We start from the raw sequence: 27,753 nt of genomic DNA, 5'->3' as shown, positions 1-27,753 counted from the left end.
CAACCCATTTTTACGTCGCGATTTCGGCTTCGGTCCCATAATAAAATTTGTTCAGTATGACCTATAAAGTCACTACCACAGAATAAATAATATATATTTTTTTAATACTACGTCGGTAGCAAACAGGCATACGGCCCGCCTGATGGTAAGCAGTCTCCGTAGCCTATGTACACCTGCAACTCCAGAGTTACATGCGCGTTGCCGACCCTAACACTCCGCACCCTCGTTGAGCTCGTTGATAGTACTACCGTACAGAAATGACACTTTCTACAAAACCGAAGTTTGACTGCGATTCAGGGACGAATCATGCTGTCCCTTTCTAATGTATCGCACTATCCCTTTCGGCGGTTGTCAAGATTCAAGGCATTATCTTATCTGTGGTCGTGCACGCAAAGGGACGTCAAGTTGTGCCAACCCTAATCATTGCTCGGAGCAATGCTGAGCCGAACGGGGCCGGGAATGACCGAAAGGAGGAGTGTCGCCCCACTGTCTACGCAGAGTATAGCTGGTGGTTAATATTACAGCCTGTATATAAGTGTGCCCTATAAATTGTTAAACTTGATATTTTCATAGGAGTTTGACGTTCGTAGTATACCTGTCACTCTCGGGCGAATTCGAGTTCCAGTTATTAATTAGTTGTAGAAAAATGACATTTCTTCAACTAATTTTGACACTGACAGATCAGAATCGTGTCGGATTCGGATCGCACAACTAAAACTGGAATTCGCCCGTCTATCGCTGCCAATTTATTTCAGAGTTTAGATTAGACGGGCTCCAGACCCAACGCCGATTAGAGCCCTTTGATTTACTTAATTATTTTCCTTCGAAAAAAAAAATACATGTACATAGGTCACTAGATAAGTTTTGCAATAGACATTAATGAAACAAACAGGTGGCCTATCATATATACTTTTTAAAACTATATTTCCATAGACAATGATTGGCTGGAAACCATTTACTTTCTTTTTAATTAAATCTACTTATTAAAAAAATGAAAATGTATAAAATATGCGTAAATCGCTCTTAGCCCACGTTTTAATCTAGTTTTTAATAAGTAAATGTTTTCCGCCCACACATTGTCTATGGAAATATAGTTTTAAAAAATATATGTGGTAGGCAACGTCATTGTTTCATATTTGTCTATTGCAAAACTTATCTAGTGACCTACGTATATGTATATTTCGGGCTTTCAGAAATAAAATATATTTTTGCCTTACAAAATTTTAAATCCTTAATTTTCCATACAAAATTGATTGGTCAGTTCTGTAACGATTATATACCTACATGTATGGTTAATTGCGTTACAAAACTGACAATAGGGTTGTTTCCATCTACAAATCTTAGGGCAGAATTGTATCCCAATAAATTCTTTTGGATTATAAGAACATGTTGAACTACTTTTAGGGGACCTGTAATGACCATATTTTTGTAAATATTTAATTTAAAATATCTTTTGGCACACGTCACGTGCCCAAACTCGAAACGTCATTGAAGATCCTGATGACGTCACAACTCTCGGATTGACACTGTTGACAGTTAGGCGATAAACAACAAATGACAAATGTCAGTTGACAGTTCGTATCTTCTACGTGCGTATGTAGTTATGGGTCAAACTGTAAACTGTGACGTCACACAATTTTCAAAGAGCGTTTTGGGCGCGAACGCAGCGTTTTTAGTATAAAAGATGAATTTTAGGGCAACTTTTCGTTAATATAGAACGTAATACAAGCGTTTCAAAAAATTGGAAACAACCCTATTAAAAGAGCGACCCATTTATTTATTGCTTAAATATATAGTGCTCGTGATTCTGTGTTGAAATAACCCAAAATTTGTTAGCTTATAAAATACACGTTTTTCTGAAAATGCCCATTAAAAAAAAAGATTTTTTTAATGAAATCCATTGGTGGGGGTTTTTTACAAGTTGTTTTAAAAGCAAGGTTGCTACTGTCCGAGCCAGTGCACTCGCGCGAGCAGATCGACTCAGTCGTTAGTGCTCGCAGCTGTAGTATTTAGATTGTTCGCGGACTTTGAAATATTGCAGTGTTTGTGTACGTTCCAGCTTGGGAAAAGGGGAATTGGGGTGAGTTCAGTGCGGTACAAATTAGGGATTAAATTTAATTGATTTATTCCTTTATTGCACAGAAGTAAACCTTACGGTACAAAAGGCGGACTTAATGCCATGAGTCTTTAAAAGTCAACCTTTTAATTAATATATTAATTTGTGTTTTTTAATAGTTACAATTACTGTAATAGATGTCGCTAGTGACGTTGTCACAGTTGCAATGGTTATATTCACAGTGAATTACGGATGGTCAGCTGGCGCAATTGGTAACGCGTTAGACCGGCAATCCAAAGATGTGGGTTCGAGTCCCGCGTTGACCAGAGTTGATCAGCGTTGATTATTTCATTGTGGTTGACATCTGTATATACAATTTATAGATTGTAATGTGGTACGTTCCACAATAAAAAAGGAAAATAAATATTTACATTTAACTGTAATAGCTGTACTAAAAAAAGGCGGAGGTGAAGTGACCTGCAGTGGCAGCATGGTTCCATTTTTATCGCTTGTCACTATTCCTGTCACTTTCGCATTTACATACTTGTTAGATCGTGACAGGCAAGGTGACAAATGATAAAGAGCCGACCATCTTAGCCCTACAGTAGAGGTCCAGGGCGTTGTCATTAGCCGTGTAAAAAGTCACCGGTTCGAATCCGGCTGCTGCTACTAGAGAGCTTCACTTTTTCTTTTGTATATGAGATCTACATATTACAGTTCAATGTTAAATTCATTTAATTATTTTCGAACCGAAAAAAATCATTCATTAACAAAATTACGATAAAATTTCCTATAATTGGCTTCCTGTATCTACTATATTTTTCTATGTTAATGTCACAGCTGTTGGATCTCCAAATAAATAATAATAAAAAAATGTGTAAAAATAAAACTATCGTAAAACGTGCCTACTTTATTCAAAAAATAATTTTAATTTTTTAATTATTATATTGTGGTAGCTATATTGTATTATTTACTGATTTAAAGTAATCGTGTTGTAACTCTCAAATGAGATTGTTATATAATTTTCTTATCAAATACATTTTGGAGCGCAACATTTTGTTTAAAATTTAGTTAATAATGTATTTTTAGTGGGCTTAAGAAATTAAGTTAAGCACTAACACTAACAGTGTACAGTACCCCTAGTGTAATTTTAGTCGATAGCGAAACGTGACGTACGCGTTTGCGTCAAGTCTCATTTTGTATGGGTTTTTGAACAGCGCGCCAAGCGGGACGTTTTGGAAAGTCAAAAATCTCATACAAAATGACAGTTAACGCAAACGCGTACGTCACGTTTCCCTGTCGAAAATATTTACACTAGGGGTACTGACCAAGGTTTGAAATAAATGTTCTTTTAATTACCCAATGCGAAGCGAAGTATGCACATTTTGCGGTACCTACAAAAACCTACATACCTTTAACATATCTTTATATGTGCACAGTTTTTTTTGTGCACAAAACTTTTATACCGGATCCCTTTGATTGACATAATTATTGAAACGCATAATGTACCTAATGATAGTCAGATTATCATTAGACATAATTCTGAGACCATTAACTTTTCAGGATTTTTTATTTATTTATTTATTGTTCGGAGAACCAATAGCTAATAAATTGCACAATAGTTATATATATAAATAACAAAGAGCCAATTATAGGTTCCCACCAGTAGCAACAGGTTAACAGATAATTGGTGGTTAGCACTAGATTTTTTTTTCTTTTTTTTTTTTTACAACGTTTTACCACTAATATTTTTAAATATTAATACTTATTATATTATATACTGAACAAAGAAACCAAAACTTATTAGTAAAATTAATACGTTAATCGATACAATAATATGCCAACGCATACGACTCGCTCACTCAAGTAATTTCTCTGTTAGAAATTTAGAATCCGTCTTATAGTTGTGATGTTGCTATTAAAAACGTCTATATCCCGCTCCTTCGTTCATTTAGACAATTTTCGTAGGGTTATCCTGTAGATGGGTTACGTTAGGTTAGGTTTGTTTCATGCCAATCCTAAAAAGTTAAACGTTTCTGAGAAAAACCAATTATTTAAAATTTAAAACTTTATGGGAAACAATAGAGACCCCTTTTATAGATAATCCGCCTCATGCTTGGTCATAACAAAAATGTAATCCGCACAAACATCGTCACATTATCAAGCACAAAAACACACAAAAAGCGACACATTTTGACGACCGGTTTGGCCTAGTGAGTAGTGACCCTGCCTACGAAGCTGATGGTCCCGGGTTCAAATACTGGTAAGGGCATTTGATCGTGTGATGAGCATGGATATTTGTTCCTGAGTCATGGGTGTTTTCTATGTATTTAAGTATTTATAAATATTTATATATTATATATATCGCTGTCTAAGTACCCTCAACACAAGCCTTATTGAGCTTACTGTGGGACTTAGTCAATTTGTGTAATAATGTCCTATAAATATTTATTTATTTACATTATTAAGCATCGTCATAAATTCAGCAGTGGCAGCATGGTTCCATTTTTATCGCTTGTCACTATGCCCATCACTTTCGCACTTACATACTTGTTAGAACGTGACAGGCATGGTGACAAATGATAAAGAGCCGACCATCATAGCCCTACAGGTGTTTAAATTAGTTTTAGATAAGTAGGTAAGATTTATTTAGTCGCGGGCAGAAGTATATAAATAGAAAATGGCATAAAAATTACGTCACATACAGAAGGTTGTTGCTTAAATGCCATTCAAATCTTTTGTTTACATATACATATAACTTAAGAGGCTGGTAATACCTAAAGCGCGCACACTGTCTATTTGTATCGGAGTAAATGCGATAGCACTGTCGCGTGTTACTGGGCCTGGGCAAGGGAATAATAAGAAAAATATATAATTAAAAAAAAGTGGATTATTAGTGTAATATTTTACTCAATAGCGGTTTAGATATAAATATTTTGAAATTGTGATTTTAATTGCAGACCCATAAGTCAACACAATAAAGACATAAAACCGTTTAATTGTGATTTTAAGACCAATCTTTGCAATTATTTTCTATTGAGCCGATTTCGTTCAATTATGTATCGAGTACAACCACGGTCTTTGAAATATAATTAATATGAACATATATTTTTCTTACTTGACTAAAACAAATAGTCTTTCTTAAAAAACTGTTTAAGTAACATCAATTTCAAGGACATTGGATGTTGACAGCCTCTTAACAAATATTCGCAGTCAATAACGTCGTATGTAACAAATTGCGGTATAGTTCGTATCCACGGTGACGCGCAGATTGTCAAATCTAACCTTTAATGACATTACAATACGAGTTAAGGCGCGCGTCGTCTTGAATTGACACCAATTTCGAAAATTTCTGGAAACTTTCATGAGAATATTCCACCGCCGACGACCAGTTTGGCATAGTGGGTAGTGACCCGCCTACGAAGCCGATGGTCCCGCGTTCAAATCCTGGTAAAGGCATTTATTCGTGTGATGAGCATGGATATTTGTAACTGAGTCATGGATGTTTTCTATGTATTTAAGTATTTATAAATATTTATATATTATATATATCGTTGTCTAAGTACCCTCAACACAAGCCTTATTGAGCTTACTGTGGGACTTCAATTTGTGTAATAATGTCCTATAATATTTATTTATTTTATTTATTTATTAATATTCTCACGCAATTTTCCACTTAGAAAGTTCCCGTTCAGATTAGGGATTGGACTCAATGTTTTTAATGCGCAGTTTTATTTTTAGGTAACTCAGCGTTTTTTTTACTTACAACAAATTAAAATGTTAAAACATGATATCCGCGGTCCCGAGCACGCACATTCATCTCGCTCACGTTTGCGCTGTGAGAGTGAGAGAACAACACGAACCTAGGTTCGTGTTCTTAAGAATTACTTGAAAAAGTCTTTGATGTTGATGCCTTATTACAGAGAAGACTACCTGAGAGACTAACATCCAAGGTCCAAATCAGAAACTATAACATAATCGAGTAGCAATTAAATAATTGTTACAAGATTTTTATTAACTTGCAATGTACCTAAAGCCTGACCAGTAATATATGATCACGCGCCATATTGCGGAATTTCATTGGGACTAAATTTTTCATACTAAACTGAACTGTCACTCTATACATGAGAATAAAAGCGCCCTCTGACAGTGATCATATATTTCTGGTCGGGCTTTATGTATGTACCGGTCAAATCTTGCAAGTTAAATTTGACCCACTTCCCGGTTTCCGATGAAGCTGAAAAATTGCATGCAATATTTCTGGTCGGGCTTTATGTATGTACGGGTCAAATCTTGCAAGTTAAATTTGACCCACTTCCCGGTTTCCGATGAAGCTGAAAAATTGCATGCATATGTAAGTTGGATGACAATGCAATATTATGGTACCATCGAGCTGATCTGATGATGGAGACAGGAGGTGGCGACAGGAACTTTGTGATAAAATAACGCAACCTAATTGTGTTTGGGGGTTTTTAGAATTGGCTCGATGAGTATTAGTTGCCTGTGGAAAGAAAAGTGTATAGTCAGCGATAAAAGGTTCTACCAAAAATGGAATTTTTGCCAAACATTTATTTATATTATGTCTAGGATATTTATTAAATTAATCTATGTTAATTATAAGATGGAATGTTTTCTTGCCGGTCTCATATTGGGATACCCTCCTCCAATTTAGGGGGGATATAAATGTTGTCAGGCAGAGGTTAGAGCCGGCGTAGCTTTATTTGACGTTCATAAGCGCATTGTAGTATGCCTTGCCTACTTGAAATATAATCTTATTAAAAATAAATCTTTATCTGTATCTAAATATCAAGGTCCTACTTTTAACGTTTTAGTTTGTGCGTTGTCTGCGCGCGTTATTTAAATAACGGAAGCGTTTTATATATTTTAATTAAGGTACCTGATAACTTTTAAGACCTTGACCATGACCATATTATTATATTAACACGAAGTCTTATAGTCTTATCTTAGGTAGCAAAATGCAAATTTCTGTAATTTCTTAGACAATAAAGTTTTTTTTTTATACAACGTCGGTGGCAAACAAGCATACGGCCCGTCTGATGGTAAGTAGTCTCCGTAGCCTATGTACGCCTGCAACTCCAGAGCAGTTACATGCGCATTGCCGACCCTAAACCCGCCCCCCCCCCCTCGTTGAGCTCTGGCAACCTTACTCACCGGCAGGAACACAACACTATGAGCAGGGTCTAGTGTTATTTGGCTGCTGTTTTCTGTAAGGTGGAGGTACTTCCCCAGTTGGGCTCTGCTCTAGATCTGGAATGACATCCACTGGCTGTGCCCTACCACACAAAGCGAGATGACATTCACAATGCCCATACCTCTCTTTTGGACGTAGTTTAAGGACGTACCCGGGTCCAATGAGGAAGGAGAGTTTATTTAAACCGAAGGTGCAATTCTCAAATTTTCCTAAAATTCTGGAAACTTTCTTTAGATAATTGTCATGCAAGTTTCCACTTGGCAAATTTCCGTTAAAATTTGGGATTATTTATTACTCAATGTTCATAACCACGACTCATTATACGTTCTCGTTTTGCCTCTACGAAGCATTTTCGCTACATACCGGGAAACCTATGTTATCGGCTTCGACGTAGCGACTACGAATGTAGTATAGCTGTTTCATTTAACATTTACGTCAGTCATTGGCGTCTACATATTTCAAGTGTTATAGAAATAGAAACTACCTGTAAGAAGGTTCTGCAATAAACGTGCAATAAAATACCGAGAATTTAAAGCCGGGGGTCGGAGGAAGGACTTAGGATAGTTTTTATCTAGCCTAGTGGTGGTGGCCTATGAAGCTGACGGACCGGGTTCTAATCCTGGTAAGGGCATTTATTCGCGCGATGAGCACGGATGTTTGTTCCTGAGTCATAGGTGTTTTCTATGTATTTAAGTACTAGCTGCGAAACCCGGCGTTGCTCGGGTTAAAATACATCGCATGTTTAATGGTATAAAAAATATTTGAGGATGCATTTTTTAACGTAGATAATATAGATTTCTATCTTAGATATTGAAAGTAAGTAAGTAAGTAAGTAGTCGACCATTAAATATGCGGTGTATAGAAAGTATATTTAATTAATTAACTAATTGAAATAATTATAAGTTAAAATAAAAAACACCTTAGTAAATGGAAAATTTATGTTTTATTCACACAATTATTTACATATGATATTATACGTATTACATATATGATAAATACATTTACATATTACACATTATATGTGTATCCCAATGATTATCGTTTTCAAGTAGACCTAATCTTTGACATGCTTCACGATGTCTCAAAAATGTAACCATTGACAGTTTTTAGGTCTTCAAAACTCGTTGGACCACGAATAGTGTGAAGTAATAAGCGTAGATAGAAACATTCAGCGTTTTTTGGATGCACTGTGTAGACTCGTCCTATTGTGTTACACTCTTGAACACATCATGTCCTTCTACTTGCATTCCACGTTTTCGAGGATTAAATTGTTTACTTGTTGTATCCCATGTATAATAGCTGGGTACTTCTGAGTAAAGTCTTAGCAAATTGGTCTTTCTGGCATAATTCAAAAAACGCTGTTAAAGTTGTTCGAGTCGGTGGTTCCGTCGCAACTTTTTATGCCGTTTCTGTTGTGAAAAACACACGTTGTCCATTTTATAGGTGGACGGATAAATGTTGAACCGGTGGATCTCGATCGTGTATTGGAAAACTTAAAATTCGCCAAATTGCTTCGTTGGTATTAATGTAACGACCCATTTGATACTGTACTATTTCATCATGCTGGTTTTCATTGGTTAACGTAAAAACAGCCATATCACTGCCTTTATTAATATATTTGCATACATATTTTATCGATTTAACAGAACTGCAGTATTCGCCTTTAAATTTCCGTGCATGACAATACTCGCATATCGTATCCATTTTTCCGATGACAATACTTGGATGTTCATTGTATTGTTTTTTGCAATCATAATGGAAAGCCTGAAGTTCTAAACTTCCAATTTTACATGAAGCAGCTCGTCGTTGGCGTAAAGTAGTCATTCTTTCTTGTTTTCTGGTATTTTCCAGTTCATGTTGATCAGCCGATTGACGATTTCGGAGTGATCTTACTCGACATCGTGTTTCTTCATTAATACGTGCTCTTTCCTCTTCGGTTAAATTTTCTCTAATTCTTTTTACTCCTTTACGAATGTTCAAAAGACGTTTTTCTCTTTGTTCTTCTGTTTCATTGTGACGTGCTATTTTCCTTCTTTTTGAAACCACTTTGGGTTTTGCAAATACTTTTTTTCGTCTTGGCTTTGTAAATATAAAAAGTGTAATAAAATTAACCAAAACGCATATCTTGGTTGTTACAATGATAAAACTAACAAAAACTCACTCACTTTCGGTTTATATACCGTTAGAAATCGAAATTTCTAGTATCAGAACACTCTAGAATAGTCAAATAGTTTTTACTTTCTCATTTGTTCAAATCACTTGAATTTATGTAATCACTGTTTACTCTTGACTTCAATTGATCTTTTCGCGACTGTAAACACGGTTCAACTGACAAAAAGTCACTGATTTTCGGTTTATATACCGTTGGAAATCGAAATTTCTAGTATCAGAACACTCTAGAATAGTCAAATAGTTTTTACTTTCTCATTTGTTCAAATCACTTGAATTTATGTAATCACTGTTTACTCTTGACTTCAATTGATCTTTTCGCGACTGTAAACACGGTTCAATTGACAAAAAGTCACTTATTTTCGGTTTATATACCGTTGGAAATCGAAATTTCTAGTATCAGAACACTCTAGAACATTCCGATGTACTTAATTTCGATCTGGATCGTCCGGATTAATTTCAATAGTTGCACACATTTCGTAACTTTCTAGAAGCTTCTAGATTATTATAGTCATTTCTAGAACTATCTAGAGCATTCCATATGGATTTTTTAGAACCTTCTCGAACATTCTAGATCGATTGTTACAGTTGTACACATTTTAGAGTTTTCTAGATTAGTCCAGAAATTTTTAGATATTTCTGGAACATTCCATACCGATTTTAGCAGTTGCACACAATTTTGAATCTTTCTAGATCATTCCAGACATTTCTAGAATTTTCTGGAACATTCCACATCGATTTTAGCAGTTGCAGACAATTTTGAATCTTTCTAGATCATTTCAGACATTTCTAGAATTTTCTGGAACATTCTATATCGATTTTAGCAGTTGCACACAATTTTGAATCTTTCTAGATCATTCTAGAAATTTTTAGAACCTTCTCGAACATTCTAGATCGATTGTTACAGTTGTACACATTCTAGTTTTGTAGATTAGTCCAGAAATTTTTAGAACTTTCCAGAAGTTCTCATGAGTTAGAAAAGGACAGATGTATATTTTTTCATATTTTTGCCACCCACAACCACCCACTTCCACCCACCGCGACCAAACTCTCTTATTCCCACCGGGAGATCGAGGGGTATTTACCACCCCAAAAGGAAGTTGATTGGAATTGGTGGTGGTAGAGAAAACCCTGTCTTTACGTACGCACATTAGCATTTTATATATATATTAAGATTTATAAATATGTATATATTATATATATCGTTGTCTAAGTACCCACAACACACGCCTTATCGCACTTTTCTTTTTAAAAAGCGGGCAAAGCTAGGTATTTCGACGTTACATTTTTTCGTCTCAAATTGGGATATCGTGTCTATTCCGCCCATAATGAGGAGTTCTTCAAACGTAGTTCAAAGTTCATGAAAAACTGACGAAAATATCTACTACAAAATAAATAATTCATTAAAATATAATTTTAAAATTGTAACTTTGCCAAGAAAATAAAACAGACACTAAAACTTCGATTTAAAATTTAAATTTCTGTGCGCACTAATGCGTTTCCTGGTTGTTTAAGTTATTCAACATTTATAAATAATTTTATGTATCAGACTCACCGTGACCTCGGTTTTGAAGATACCAGCGGTGACAGCATGGTTCCTTTTTTATCGCCTGCCACTATGCCTGTCACTTTCGCACTTACTAACTTGTTAGAACGTGACAGGAATGATGACATAAAAATGCCACCATGCTGCTAAAGGAGGCCCATATGTCACCATGCCGACATTTGTCAGTGACTTTGAACGAGATCTAGTAAGTAGTTTTTTTTAATACGTCATAAAATTAAAAAAAAAAATTTTTTCATCAAACCCATACGTGTGGGGTATCTATGGATAGGTCTTCAAAAATGATATTTAGGTTTCTAATATCATTTTTTTCTAAACTGAATAGTTTGCGCGAGAGACACTTCCAAAGTGAAAAAATGTGTCCCCCCCCTGTAACTTCTAAAATAACAGAATAAAAATCTAAAAAAAATATATGATATACATTGCCCTGCAAACTTCCACCGAAAATTGGTTTGAACGAGATCTAGTAAGTAGTTTTTTTAATATGTCGTGTGACTATTGTCAAGTGACAGGTGACAATTTCGCAAACTGTTTTTGTATAGAAGTGATTATAAACACGACAGGAATTTTGTTACAATTGTCCATCTTACATTTAATGTTGTCAATGATTGTTCATTTGGTGAAACTCTTGGATCACATTTACTAGATAGCTACAGTCACATCCATGCCAATTTGCAGCTCGGTCGATCACGGAGTAAAGCTTCGGACGGACAGACAGACGGACATGGCGAAACTATAAGCTAAGTTTAGACGTTTAGGCTAAGTGATAGTGAGAAAAGAACACGAATCTACGGGGCCTTACCTTTTTAGAAAATATATAGTTGTTTTGAAGGTTACAATCTTAAACACACAAATGACACTAACGCAACTTAAACGTAATAAAAAAATATAATGAATGTTGTTATTAGCAATGAGCTTGTGATACATGTATAGGTTATGTTAGTTATAAGTTTGTAAAATCCACTATATTATGTTAAATAACTTTGTAAGTTATTTAAATTGTTTTGTATTTGCTACACCCTATTCAGGGTCCATGTGATACCGTAAGAAATGTGTAACTACTACCTAAAAATGTACCATGGAAGCAAGAAATAAATGAATACTGAATACTGAAAACGATATAATGAGTATTCGCAAAAAGAACGTTTTTAAAAAGCATCAAAAACCAATGTAATATTACAGCCATGTCACTGCGGTCACAGAGCGAAGTCGAATACGGTCCTTATCAAATGTAAGATGCCGCAAGTTTGTCGATAATAATCACGTAACATCAACGCCAAGAACTGATCAGTAGCCAACGGGGTCATTGTCAACAACGGATATTCAAAACACAATCAAAAATCACCTTTGCTCCACAGATATTAAGTAACATCATTAATTTCAGTAACAGCAAACTTAAGCTGGTTGTGTCTTGAAGGTGATAAATCTGCAAGCGGTTAATAAAGTGAATGTTGAACGAAAATGAATCTTATACTAATGTGTTAAGATTTATGTGTCATTTTGCTAGCGGTAAATATATGTTTGTAACGTTTTTAACGCCAAATGGTTCAGGTTTGCAATTTAAATGAATAAAAACCTTATGGCGAGTATATACGGTTTATTTTAAGTTTGCAAGTGGGTAATTAAAAAGTTTAGTTAACACACAATGGTGCATTTTTCATTCATAATTGTAAACGGTTGTCAGTAAATGAAAAAAATTGTTGGATCAATATTGTTTATTAACTTTTATCCTGATTCATATGGATTTAAGAACTTGTTACGTTTTGATCTTAATTTAATAAGACCTTAAGAAGAAATAGTTGGGCTTTCTTAGATTTAAGAATTTTAGGTGAATATCTCCGTCACGCTGACGGCTGACCTAAAATTAGTTTATGGCACTATCGGACAACAGCAGCGGTATCATGGTCGCATTTTTATCACATGTCACTATGCCTCTCACTTTCGCACGAACATACTTGTTAGAACGTGACAGGCGTGACAAATGATAAAGAGCCGACCATATTAGCCCTACAGGTTAGGCGTCATCGGTAAAAATCACAGAAATCGAGGTTTCGTTCTCGACATTTTCCTCCTCCAAAACTTAACCAATCGTAACGAAATTTTGGAAACGGAATGAGAAATAAATTATCTGAGTCTGTGAAGTGAAGGGCTTGTAAAGTTAGAGCTTGGCTCTACAAGAGATCTGATAACTTTTTGACAGTGCGAGACATATGGTTTCGTCTTGGCTACATTTTACATGAAAATGTTTTGGATGGGATTCATTTATTCAAAAATATGGTGGCATTTTTTTTACTGCGGCATATTGTTGATACGTTGATAGTCACTCTCAGCGCCATAGAACAAACGATTTTATTTTCATGGCAGGCCCACGTGGCCTGCTGATAAAGGTACTCAAAAATCATACTGGCCTGCTGTACTCGAAAACTTTTGCGCCGCCGGCGGCCCACGTGGCCTGCTGATAAAGGTACTCAAAAATCATACTGGCCAGCTGTACTCGAAAACTTTTGGGCCGCCGGCGGCCCACGTGGCCTGCTGATAAAGGTACTCAAAAATCATACTGGCCAGCTGTACTCGAAAACTTTTGCGCCGCCGGCGGCCCACGTGGCCTGCTGATAAAGGTACTCAAAAATCATACTGGCCTGATATACTCGAAATCTTTTGGGCCGCCGGCGGCCCACGTGGCCTGCTGATAAAGGTACTCAAAAATCATACTGGCCTGATATACTCGAAAACTTTTGGGCCGCCGGCGGCCCACGTGGCCTGCTGATAAAGGTACTCAAAAATCATACTGGCCAGCTGTACTCGAAAAATTTTGCGCCGCCGGCGGCCCACGTGGCCTGCTGATAAAGGTACTCAAAAATCATACTGGCCTGCTGTACTCGAAAACTTTTGCGCCGCCGGCGGCCCACGTGGCCTGCTGATAAAATGCACTCAAAAATCATACTGGCCAGCTGTACTCGAAAACTTTTGGGCCACCTGCGGCGGTGGCGCTGGGAGTATGTCAACGCTCAAGGAGAAAATTATGAGGAAAAATCGTTTTATTTTAGTTTAATAGAAGGGTAATGATCCCCGCTCTGGGTCTTGGCTGGTCCAACAGGTTTCAGAACTTTTGAGTCGGGTTTGTTGCAGGATGGGGATGGGCGTTAGTTTATAGGTGTGTTTGGCGAAGCTTGTTGCGGAATTTATAAATTGTTTGACGATGCTTTTGCGGATTACATTTGTTTTGACAAAGCATGTGAGGGATTACCTTTGTATTAGATTATAATAATAAACTTGATCTACTTTTAGTTTTAAATTACATTCTGTAAAACACGTGTAAGTAAGAATAGGTACATTGTGTAACGACCCCCTCGTATAGATGAAATTTTTGCAAACGAGGTCTTTACTTGCACGACAGCCGCAGACTAGAGTGTATTTAAAACTCAAGTTTGCAATATTCTTACCCCCCGGAGTTACACACTTGTTCGTAAATTCTTATTTACCGCCCTTTGACAATTCTAGACTCGTACTGTAGCAAATTTTGTCTACTTTATAAACATTTTGAGACGGTAATATCAAGAACTATTCTTTTAGGTCACCCAAATCTAAAAAAAATTTTTTTTTTTAGTTTTTTGACTAAGTTGTGTTCGGCGCTCGAGGTCACAAACTTGGATTATCCATTGAGCCAACATCATAAACAAGTCCGCAAAAAATCAGAACTACTGGATTTGATACAAACGAATCCCATTACAAAAATCGACAAAGATAAACATAGGCATCGTACCTACTTACATAGTGTTGTACAGTAGTGTTGTTAGTTATTACTGTTTTTAACTCGTCTCTCTCTCTCTCTCAGTAATCATCATTCTAATTGATTAGCTTAGCATCTAAACTAACTAACTAACCAACTAACTATTGTGGCGCAGTGATCTAAAGAGGGTCTTGGCCTCCAAAACGAGAGAACGCCACCTGTCCCGATCCTGTGTCACTTCCTGCCAGTTATAGGCTTTGAGTTGGCACAGATCCGCCTGTACACTGTCGCTCCAGCGGTATTTGGGCCGACCCACTGGACTGGAGCTTAGCATCTAGTGTTAGTAAATTTAATAATTGTATTTAGTACCTTAATAATTAAGTGTAGTAAAATGTTCTGTTATACATGTTTTAGTGAGCGCTGTTAAGGAAATAAGTGATGCTTTGTGTGTATTTTGAAACCTTATCACTTATTTCTGTTGGCTTTCCAAATGAATAAAATAAAATAAAATAAAAGTTACTTCATTATGTCACGTTTGAAGATTAATAGTCGTCACATTTTGATAAACCAATAGCCTTCAAAGAATGACAGCACAATTAGGTATTGCGAAAATTAGACTACGGAACGTTGTTGTTATTTTTTTGCTCGTTCATAATTTATTCATAGCATTGAATTAATGTTACTTCAAGAGGTACTTGCTAAAAAAGGTTCTAATGGCCCAACTTTGACTTTTTTGGGCAGATGTCGATAAAATCTTTTATTTTATTTTTATTTTTATTTTATTTTATAAGACACACCAACAGTACATAAACAAAGCTAGCAAAGTAACAAGTATAGTGGCCACGTATAATATCTATGCACCAATAACAGGTGTGCAACAACACTCAAACAGTTCGAGGCTTTTTACACTACATTATTAACTACAACTATACATTAATAGATTAAGTGATTGAAACATGCATAGGAAAATACTAACTACTACTAATAGTACTAATATAATATTACAAGCATATTAAGTTTTTTTAAACATTCTGCGCTTTAAATTTTGAATAGAATAGAATAGAAAATCTTGTGGATTAGTAGGTAGATTTTGACTACCGGTCTGGCCTAGTGGGCAGTGACTGCCTATGAAGCCTATGGTTCTAGGTTCTAATCCCGGTAAGGGCATGTAGTGATGAACACAGGTATTTGTTCCTTAGTCATGATGGATGTTTTTGGTGTATTTAAGTATTTGTATATTATATACATATATTGTTGTCTGAGTACCCACAATACAAGCCTTCTTGAGGCTTACCGTGGTACTTAGCCAATTTGTGTATGAATGTCCCTATATTTATTTATTTATTTAGATAAGTTCCCTATTCTTCCCAGAGTTACGAAAACGTATGGTATTTTCGTAACTCAACGAAAAATCTCGTACATTCAATTTCCAGGGTATGGTTTGATTTTTTTATTTCTCATGCTCTAAAAGAGGGTCATTATTGTTCTAAGAATTGTGCAGAACGTTTCTGCAATTATATTGTACAGAATAACAGAATAATCAATAGTAATATCGTACAGAAATGACACTTCCTACAAAACCGAAGTTAGACAGCGATTCAGGGACAAATCATGATATCCCTTTCTATTGTATGGCATTATCCCTTTCGGCTATTTAGGGTTGTCAAAATTCAAGTCCTTATCTTGTCTGTGGTCGTTCACGCATAGGGACGTCAAGTTGTGCTAGCCCTAATAATTGCTCGGAGCAATGCTGAGCCGAACGGATCCGAGAATGGCCGAAAGGAGAAGTGTCGCCCCACTGACAGAATAGAGAACTCTACATTATACAGGGCTTTCGAAGTAACCCATTAGCATCTTAGATCTTTGCTATGTATGGTTTATTCTCCATTCGTCATTTAAAAAAAAAACTCACATTTTAAACCAGATTTTATCTTAACATACCATATTTTCCATGTAAAGTCTCAAAGGATCATTGACCCAAGGGCATAAAACATTTAGCTCCAACCTCGCCTATTAGGTCAGTTAAGCGTACACTCAATAGCAATCAAAACCGGTTACTTCGTCAGTTAATTCTTTACAAAAGCATCCCGTTTTATGCGCTTGAGTGTACAATAAATCCTAATTCACGTTCGCCGCGCCTTGTTGCAACACTTAGCCTTGGGAGTATGTCACTTGAATTTAAGATAATCTTAGTAGCCTAGTATTTAGAGCACGGATAAAGTTAATTCGTATCGTACTACAGGTCTAAAATGGACAACTTTGCCTGTCATATATATTAGGTGGACAGTAATTTGAAATGCGTACATTGTACTTGAAGAAGCATGCAAATTTTTCTCATTAGCTAGGTCCTATAACTAAATATATACAAATTTAAGCTGTAGGTAAGTTATACAATAATAATGTCATCATAATATACATGGTTTCATTTCTACCTAAGATTTACAATATACATAATCATTATAGAAAATTATTTATTGATTTACAGATGCCAAATATTCGTCAATTGTATAATAACATTTATCCAAGCAAGATTTATATAATTTGTAATTAATTCAGGCATGTCAGAGTTCCTTATTTCTACGGGTAAATGATTAAAGATTTTTATCGACATACATAAAACGTTATTAATATAATAATGTGTGTATGATATGTCGTTAACAACCAAGATTTGGTGAGTCAAAAAGCATTGCTCCTATACTAGTTCCCTACGCATCTATTGCTAGTATAAACAGTATTTAATGGCTCATAGGGTCTGAAGACCAGAGGTCAAGAATATGCAAAAATATTTATTTTTAAATACATATTTAAAATTTCCAAAATATAAACAAAACCTCATTATTGTATAAAATATTTTATTCGTGTAATAAATAAATAAATATTATAGGATATTCTTACACAGATTGACTAAGTCCCACAATATGCTCAAGAAGGCTTGTTAGTACTCAGACAACAATATATATAATATACAAATACATAGAATACACCCAAGACTGCTAAATATCTGCGCTCATCACATAAATAAATGCCCTCATCGGGATTCGAAGCCAGGACCATCGGCTTCATAGGCAGGGTCACTACCCACTAGGCCAGACCAGTCGTCGTTGTGTGATCTTAAATAGACGTATAAAGATGTTTTAATTAGTCGACTCCAAAACTTTCAGCATCACCCATGTACATGCTGCCCCGTATTAGTGTCAAGTAAGGTTGTTTAATCTGAGCATAATTAGTCTATTTAAATGGATTGACAGCATGATAGCAAATGTAATAAAGTGGTTTAAGGCCAAAATTTAAATAAATACGTTCACATCCACGACATGAATCAACTAGGTGGCCTATGACCATCTGTTGGTAATTTCAAGCAGTTTATTGAAATTTGTAATTTAATGAATAATAAATAGCTGCCTACATGAAGCAATTAATTTGATAAATTCAATCAAAATAAAATAGTACTTAGTTTTTCCACTTCCTGATAAAATCATGATGATGATGACGTTTAACAAACACTATTTTATTAGGCCATTTCCAACAATATAATGATCTAACATCATACCAATATGAGATGGTTCCAATTTCCGTTAAAGGACGCTGAATTGCGCATTGACATCAACTTTCAACCAAAAACGTCACTTTTGACACTATCAGATCAGTATCAGATCAATATCATATTGGAATGAGATTTAATAATTAAAACTCAAATTGGCCTGTTACGTTCTTCTTCAGGCCTCAAATTATACCTATCCATGCCAAAAGTATTTTTTTTTATGTAAAAAAAATATTTACAATAAAGACATAGGAATCCGTGGGGTAAAAATGTTTGACAAGTAGGGAGTTCCTGTATCGATAAACTCAACTATCGATACTGATTCTATATACTAGTGATCACTCAAGGGTTTGCTTGTAAAAATACGTTTTTATTAAGACTAAAAATAATAATTAAATAATAACTCAATGTACTCTTCTTCGTTTATAAGACAAGACAATTTTATAATTTTACTCATCCCAATTTTTTTCTTTGTGAATGTCCCATTTACTATTGCTAAAGTAAACGACCAGAATTTGTTCCAGATTTTCGGGTATTAAGCGTCTAAAATTAAGGGAGTAAAATAATAAAATTGTCTTGTCTTGTCTTAAAAACGAAGAAGAGTACATTGAGTTATTATTCAATAATTTTTTTACCCTTAATAAAAACATATTTTTACAAGCAAACCCTTGAGTGATCACTAACATATAGAACTAGCATCGATAGTCGAGTTTATCGATACAGGAACTCCCTACTTGACAAACAATTTTGCCCCACGGATTCCTATCTCTGACAATGACAGAATACGTAATGGATATACGCAGTGGATGATACTATAACTAGCTTACTTAAATCTAAAATAGGTCATTGAGGCATTGTACCAAGAATGCTGGCATTTCCTCGTTGTATCGTAACGCTGGGCTATAACCGCGAAAATTGAAGTCTGTCAATTGCGGGCATTTTTCTCTGTCACTCTAATTACGTCTTAGTGAGAGTAAAAGAGAAAAATCCCCGCGATTTGCGAATTTCGATTTTCGCGGTAGGCCCCCCGATACGTTTTGTGAGGAAGCTGCCAGCTCTTCGGTCACCAGTTATGTAACCAGACGCTTCGCGATTTCTGCAAAATGTATAGTAAAAATATAAATCTGTACGTACAGCGGTTTAACCATGGACTGACAGACAGGCAGACATACTTACTTCCGCATTTATAATTCAGTTAGGATGTATATTCCAAAAGTATGCTAAATATATTGAACCATTTTTCCAACATATCAAACAACAACAATAAACAAATTTATCACAATCTAAATTAACATCCATCTCTTTGTTACAGATCCAAACGCACAAAAATCAATGCACTAACAAAACGCAAGCAAGATGGCGCCACAAGAGCGAACTTCGTGCTGCGAGGAGGATTCCCGCCAAAACCACGGCATAGACAACCTATCAAACATAGACTTGAACGGCTTCGTAAATAAGGGCTACCAACCTGACAGTGACAAACCTGACACAGAGAATGTTGCCGGCCCTAAAAAAGAAAAAAAGGCAACGGATTTCGATGACTTACTGCCATATGTGGGGGAATTCGGATTGTATCAGAAGATATTGTTTTTATTGATGATTCCGTTTGCGTTTTTCGTGGCCTTTGTGTATTTTTCGCAAATTTTTATGACGCTGGTGCCGGAGCAGCATTGGTGCTGGATTCCGGAGCTGGCAAACTTGACTGTTGAGGAGAGGTGAGTGAATTCTTATTCTTTCGGTGTCACTGCTGTGAGTAGAGTCAGACCAAAATAAGTCGGCAGTGATTTTGACAACTTAGACAGTGCAAGTGTTATTTTAAATATCAAACTTCTACGAAATTATGACGTGCAGGCACAAGCTGGGCTATCAAAATCGCTGCTAACTTAGCTTGGTCGCTACTCTAGACATTTTTCTCTCCCTCTAATTTAATTTACAGAGTCATAGATGTAACTTTGTATGTACAACTCATTTTCCTAACCTTCAGGTGCGTTTTTGGATTTGGCATTTGCCAAAATAGTGCGCACGCGCACTGCAATACTAAATGAAAGAAACTAGCTGGTGGCCTAGCGGTAAGAGCGTGCGACTTGCAATCCAGTTGCGGGTTCAAACCCCGGCTCGTACCCTGTACGAAATATCATTTGACATTTTACCAGTCGCTTTTCGGTGAAGGAAAACATCGTGAGGAAACCTGACTAATCCCAACAAGGCATAGATTGCCCTAAGTGCCGACGTCAAATCTTGGGATTAGTTGTCAAGCGGACCCTAGGCTCCCATGAGCCGTAGCAAAATGCAGGGAAAACGCGAAGAAAAAGAATTTGTCCGATCTGGACGCATCTCTTTAGGGCACCTAATTATTAGTAATATGTCAATATTGAAGATTTAAGTGACAACATTGTCATTATTTAAATATAGTTTAAAATTTTGTATACCTACATAAACATCCGCCTCGAAGGACCAAATAGATAAGCCATTTTGTTTACGTTAAGAATAAGCTGGCCGCGTAGCCAACGTTACAATCGTTAACGCTCTGTAGCGTAGCTTAGTCATCTCTCTCTATCACTCTTCCATATTAGTGCGACTGTGACAGTTGCGTTTCGTTCGCCACGGCGCGAGAACGATATGCAAGTTGGCTACGCGGGCTGAACTTAAGTGCATAATTGCCAAATATACATTAATCACTCACTATTAAAAAAGTAACGGGGTGTGTTTATGAGTCAGTCAAAATGGAGACATTACGCTATACCGTTTAAACCTGAAGGTCATATCATATGACGTCATATCCGCGTCTCAATTAACTTCCTATAACTTAAGCACTTTAAACTGGAGCAGATAAGACCCTATATGAATGGTAATACCTGACAAGACTCTATTTGGCCGTGTGTTGTTACAAGCAGCTTTCATATGGCAATAATGTGTGTTTCAATAAATTTTTTACTGGAATACCATGCAATCCTACGTCTTTTAATTAATTAATAAATAATAACCATGCACCTAGAATACTAAGGGCGTAGTTTCGCTAAACATAAACAGGATTCCATCATCCACAGCAAACATTAGTTTAAAATAAGACAACACTGATGGGGGAATGCAATCCCTCACAGTGCGACAAGTAGGGGCAGTCAACGCTATCCACTATCAGTTTAGGATGCTGTTGGGACTGCCACGCACCCTAATGCTGCGCGTGCACGCATGGTAGTATAAAAGCAGTCCACGCGCGCCGTCGCGAACATCCCCGATGCGCTACAGAAACTGGGCAGCCCCATCAGCACCCGGAACGCATTATTGTACCCTAAGAGCCCCGTATGCCCGTTGCGTATACTGTGCCCACAAATTGCAAGTGTAGAGGGAAGTGCAAAACGCCCTAAACAGTAAATATAGTTATTCTAAATAAAATGATAAATAAATGCCCTTATTGGGCTTTGAACCCGGGACCATCGGCTTCATAGGCAGCATAATTGATCTCAAATGCCATAAAAACATTATCAATCTTATTGAGGTTCTATTTGATTGATGCAAATAATTACTTAATGCCAGTAGAGCCATAAATACGTCAACAGCTGTCGGAAACTGTCATGGTTTGGTTTTTTTTTTGTCGCTTAATCAATTAGGCACCTAATCATAGTAGATAAGTACGAGCTTCTGTATTATAATGTTGCAAAAAAGCTCACATTTCAAGCTCATTCATCACGTAATCCGGAACTCGGTTTTTTTGACACTTGTGTCAAATAAATTTAAGTTCAACAAGGCACGTGGGGCCTATTAGTTAGTCGGTCAATTGCGATTGTCAATCGCGTTAAATCAGTCACGATTGATGCTTTTCCCCTTTTATTCGATCTGTACTGAAAGAAATAACCTTTCTGCACATACAGGCTGGTTTTTAGGGTTCCGTACCCAACGGGTAAAACGGGACCCTATTACGTACTTTTTAAGTACTTACTTAAAAAAACGTGTTTATTTCAGTATCCGAAATTAGTTACAATCTCTATATTTGGAGATAATCTTAACTAAGCTTACTTATTAGTAAGACTTCGCTGTCCGTCCGTCTGTTCGTCTGTCACCAGGCTGTGTCTCATGAACCGTTATAGCTAGACAGTTGAAGTTTTCACAGATGATGTATTTCTGTTGCTGCTATAACAACAAATACTAAAAAGTACGGAACCCTCGGTGAGCGACTCCGACTCGTGCTTGTCCAGTTTATTAATGACCTGTAATGATTTACGGGGTGAATATGTAGGTCCTACATATTGAACAACTGTTACTAAAAGCGCTGGTGGCCTAGCGGTAAGAGCGTGCGACTTGCAATCCGGAGGTCGTGGGTTCAAACCCCGGCTCGTACTAATGAGTTTTTCGGAACTTATGTACGAAATATCATTTGATATATACCAGTCGCTTTTCGGTGAAGGAAAACATCATGAGGAAACCAGACTAATCCCAATAAGGCCTAGTTTACCCTCTGGGTTGGAAGGTCAGATGGCAGTCACTATCGTAAAAACTATACGCCAATTCTTGGGATTACTTGCCAAGCGGACCCCAGGCTCTCATGAGCAGTGGCAAAAACGCCGAGACAACGAAAAAAAAAAAAATCAGGGCGCTGATCCAAACAGGTGCTTGGGAGTGAGATGCAGCAGATGCTCCGGTGGCACCTGTAGAATACAGGGGGTAGCCCTGGATAATGTGTTCCATGGTTTGGTCCTCTTCGCCACAGTCCACAGTCACACAGAGCTGACTCCCTCCACCCCCACCTGTGCAAAAGTAGTTTCATCGGCCGTGTCCCGTTCTGAGTGTATTGAGCAGACACCATTGTTTTTCTCGGGAGGTCAAACCCTGGGAGTCGTGTAGGGTTTGTAATTCTTGAGCGTTGGCGGCGGGGCCCATTCATTTTCCCAAGCCTCTGGAATATTAAAACTTGAGAGGTTCTGGGTATATGTGGGTTTTCTGGACTTCAGACGCTGGTGAGATGGGTTAAAGAAATCTCTAGGAAAGGGTAAGGAGCCAGTTGAGTCCTCCTCAATGCATTCTTCCTACGCAGATGTGGGGGGGGAGGGGGGCTATGTGCCACAGAATTTTAGATTAATTTGGAAAACTTCACATAAATAAGAAGTTGCTCCACTATGTTTTATATGACATCCGCTTAGTATGACGTATTTATTTGTCATTTCCCTTAGTTCCCTTCGATGTCATTATATGCGGATTCCATGTATTGTACCTAAATACACTCTTACCAGCTGAACGCATTCTTGTAGTTATTTAAAACAAAACTATCAACTTAGGTATGGCAACAATCCCGAAACTCTACCTATGTAGGCTTAAAAAACGTTTATTCTTAGTACAGCTCGTCTCAAACGTTTTTTCGCACTCGCAACTCGGATGTCCGGCGACGAAACACAACAATACTAAAACGTCTTATCTCAATTCAATACTCAATACAAATCCTTCATATTAACACGAAACCATGACGGCTGCTATTACTTACCAAATACTCTTATCTTAGTACTAACGTAATAGTTGTATACGACGTTTTAAAAGAAAATGGCGTTGGCCGCGGTGACCAACGAAGCATATTAAGGCCATGCCTTATTGCGAGCGCAAGCACAAAACCAGTTTACTATGATGTTCAAGTTTATATTAAGTATAAGTGCAGGTCGTTTTTCAAGACATGCGTCGCTTAATGACATAATCCGTCGATCTCTTGCCACCATCAATGTGCCTGCTCTTCTTGAGCCAACTGGCATTATCAGGGATGATGGCAAGAGGCCTGATGGGGTGTCCTTGGTTCCTTGGAGCTTGGGACGGATGTTAGTGTGGGATGCTACCTGCGTAGACACACTGGCACCGTCCCACCTCCAACGGACTAATGTAAAAGCGGGCGCAGCGGCGGAAAGCGCCGAAATTTTGAAACGTAATAAATATAAGAGCCTCGGTAGAGAGTACCATTTTGTACCTTTTGGCGTTGAAACTCTAGGTCCATGGGGTCCCAGCGCGCACAAGTTTTTTGGAGAAATCGCGAAACGTCTGGTTGACGTAACTGGTGACCGAAGAGCTGGCGGCTTCCTCGCACAACGTATCAGTATTGCGATACAACGAGGAAATGCCGCCAGCATCCTTGGTACAATGCCTCAAGGGCCTCTTTTAGATATAAGCTAGTTATAGTATTCATCTGTATATATCCATTATGTATATTGTTATTGTCAATAAATAGTGATAGAGGGGTCTAGTTATATTGGTAGTGTGTTTGTTTGGTGAGAATTTGGAATGTGTCCAAGGGAGGTCAGTTACGAAATGTTAAATAATACTTGATTGTTGTAAGTGTTAACGTAATGTTTTGCTGAAGAATACCTAGACAACACTAAGCAGACACTGCATTGAACATACTACCAAAGCTATATACACCGTGTTTTTTTGATTTCCGTTAATTTCGAGGGTGCACCCCTGAGCTTAAGTGAAGTAACTTTCTCAAAGACGTCATTCCTTTTTATCTTATAAGGCACTTACGAGCGTGTACACTTGCCTTAGGGCCTGTTTACATATTGATTAGTGTTTAGTGCGAGTTCATACATTTGCTACTAAGCGTAGGTAAGTACGGTCTCGGACGATCGTTGTTCGAAATTACATTGATATGTCAGTTTTCAATTATTTGGTTGAGTCAAATGTAATGCCATGTTACAACAACGCTATATGCAACATTTCATTACTTTTTATAAAAATAAAATTAAAAAATAACAAAAAAAATGTTTTTTTTTTTTTTAATAACCATGCCATTTAGTTTCCTTAAACGTAATTACCGATACCCCGAAGTTAACGGAATTCTATAGAAACACAGTGAATATCTCTCTGTACAAGATAAATAAACTCTATGAAAAAACATTGCCTCAAAAAATCCAGAAAAAAATATGCTCGAATAGATGGCGATACTCGACTACATGGCGACAGCGTTGATCTCATTCTAAGAGTTTTAGTCCTGTGTCGAAAGATGGCACTGATGGTAGTAGATTTAGTTGACTACAAAATTTACTTTGACAATATGCCTCTATACTCTAAATTCTCTTTTAATATCCTGGTTTGACAGATGCAATTAGGTCTTTCTTCCTAGCGTTATATTGCCACGGCTCAAGGGAGCCTGGGGTCCGCTTTGACAACTAATCCCAAGATTTGGCGTAGGCACTAGTTTTTACGAAAGCGACTGCCATCTGACCTTCCAACCCAGAGGGTACTAGGCCTTGTTGGGATTAGTCCGGTTTCCTCACGATGTTTTCCTTCACCGAAAAGCGACTGGTAAATATCAAATAACATTTCGTACATAAGTTCCGAAAAACTCATTGGTACGAGCCGGGGTTTGAACCCGCGACCTCCGGATTGCAAGTCGCACGCTCTTACCGCTAGGCCACCAGCGCTTTTTCAACAGATGCAATTAGGTGTGATGTTTATATATAGATATATATGTATGTATGCAATGATATTCCGTGCATAAGTTCCGAAAAACTCTTTGTCGCAGCCAGGATTTGATCCCGTGACCTCCGGATTGAAAGTCGGAACGTCATATCCACTACATTTGTAATTAAGTATAATTTAGAAATTGTTTGCTATAGATAGAACGCTGGTACTTTTTGCCTCCGAAAAACCGGGCTATGTGGATGACACATACCTAGGTACAGGTCGTTTCACGAAAACCGATATGAATAGAATAAACGAAATTTTTAACGTATTAGTGACGCACATACATTCAGAGCCGCCATTTTGTTGGTTAATGCTACCATAGATATAATTACTAAAGATGGAGTCTAAGCTAGCTGTTACTAACTGTCAGGCTAGGTACTCACACACAGCCACATTTTTATGTACGATTAACAATGAGTAACCAGACTTTGTGGCCATGTCGATAGAGTCATATCGATAAACTATTGGCATTTGTTTTTACAATGTTTATTTTACTTGAAACTGCCTAAAATGAACAGACAGATAACCATTATAACACAATTTTATACATTATTATCAACCAGTATGATTTTGTGAGTTCGATATTACAATAATCAACGGCAGAAATCCATGGTACACCGGCCAAAACCAACTAAAGTATGTTTTCCGCAATTATTGAGTTATTTTATTATACCTATGATGCATAGCATTCCTATGATGTGAATTTTTAGTGTAGATATCGAAGCTTCAATTCATTGCTATTCCGTTCCGCTGTGTAGAGATTATCGATATATAACATGATTAAAATCGACAAGTCGACATCCTTAAAAACATGCTAAAACCCACACATACACTTTTTTACGCATACATAGACAGCTTGGTCACCACCTAAATGGCTACGGCTTGAGTATCAAATTTTGTACTGAGAACAGACAACAGGAGGGCCTTGTGTTATACACAGATAGATATTTTCATTCACTCATTCGTTCAATTCGTGCCAGCTCTTGTGAATTGACCTGAGATACAGTTCATTATTAGAAGTAACTAAATAACCCCAGAGCCCGGATGTACGAGTACTCGTATTGAAGATACAAAAACATTTCGTGGTAAAACCAGAGAATCTTTTTCTTTGAATATACTTTACGCTATTACTTATCATCATTATCCTTATTGCAATCAAGATTCAAATCTACATTGTACATATATATCAAATTGAATGATGAAAAAAAACCGGACAAGTACCTGTCGGGCCATTGCTCAGAGTAGGGTTCCGTAATTAAAATTCTGTCAGAAGCTAAACGGGGGCTATTATAACTGAATCTTTAGGTATTAAAATAAAAATAAACAAACAATTTGTACATTTTCAAATCAAATACTAAACCGCCTGGATCTGTCGCTGACCGACCTGACTTTAACCTACATTATTTGATCATGTATGTTTTCATCTACCCTCAACTGGCTTAAGGAGCCATTTGAGGGTAGATTTTGTTTACTTGTATTTAAATACCTAAACATATAGAGTTTAGCATTATGTACATTAAAAGCTTTAGGGAGTAGGTACCTTCGCAGCGCTTTGTACGTCATTTTGCAAAGAAGAGAAGACTTTATGCAATAACTCATAAACGGCTGGACCGGTCATGTTCGCTATTGTTTTCATTGAAAGTATTTGAGCTTTTCAGTTTCTTCTCATAATTTTTGGACCCATGGTTCAAAAGTTAGAGAGGCAACACATTTTTTTTTCTTTCGGATCGACTATTTCCAAAAATATTTACTATATCTATAAATGATTGTTAGAGATCCATATTCGGCATATGGGAAGTAGCAAAAAAATTTTTTTCAGCACACCAACTGGTAAAGGCCCTCTTGATTGTTCAAAAACGAATGAGAAAGTTGCATTTTATCCACATGTGGGGCAAAGTAATCAGATGCAAATTTTGAGTTGTTTCCTTATGTTAGGTAGTAGGTAGAATTGACTTTTAAATGATGATTTTGAATGATTATTATTTTATTATGTTCATTTGGATCTGATTTCATTTGAATTTTTTGCTATTTCATAGTTAGTAGTTTC

At 36.9% G+C, this 27,753-nt stretch overlaps 1 protein-coding gene and 1 non-coding gene across 2 annotated transcripts in view; both read left to right on the top strand.

The window, feature by feature from the left end:
* The first annotated feature begins 1,916 nt into the window (after nt 1-1,916).
* LOC133532932 (organic cation transporter protein-like) overlaps nt 1,917-27,753 on the top strand; it is a 71,073-nt gene continuing 45,236 nt past the window's right edge. The window contains exons 1-2 of the mRNA XM_061871800.1: nt 1,917-2,080; nt 19,585-19,987. Coding sequence (XP_061727784.1) covers nt 19,629-19,987 — 359 coding nt within the window. The 5' untranslated portion in view covers nt 1,917-2,080; nt 19,585-19,628. The remainder of the gene's footprint in view (nt 2,081-19,584; nt 19,988-27,753) is intronic.
* On the top strand, nt 2,311-2,382 carry Trnaa-ggc (transfer RNA alanine (anticodon GGC)). The gene has a single exon. It is a non-coding gene; the product is annotated as a tRNA-Ala (tRNA).

Source organism: Cydia pomonella, chromosome 28 (genome assembly GCF_033807575.1).
Source record: "Cydia pomonella isolate Wapato2018A chromosome 28, ilCydPomo1, whole genome shotgun sequence".
Classification (NCBI taxonomy): Eukaryota; Metazoa; Arthropoda; class Insecta; order Lepidoptera; family Tortricidae; genus Cydia; species Cydia pomonella.
The sequence above is the reverse complement of the archived record's forward strand: the minus strand, read 5'-3'. Positions and strand labels throughout refer to the sequence as shown.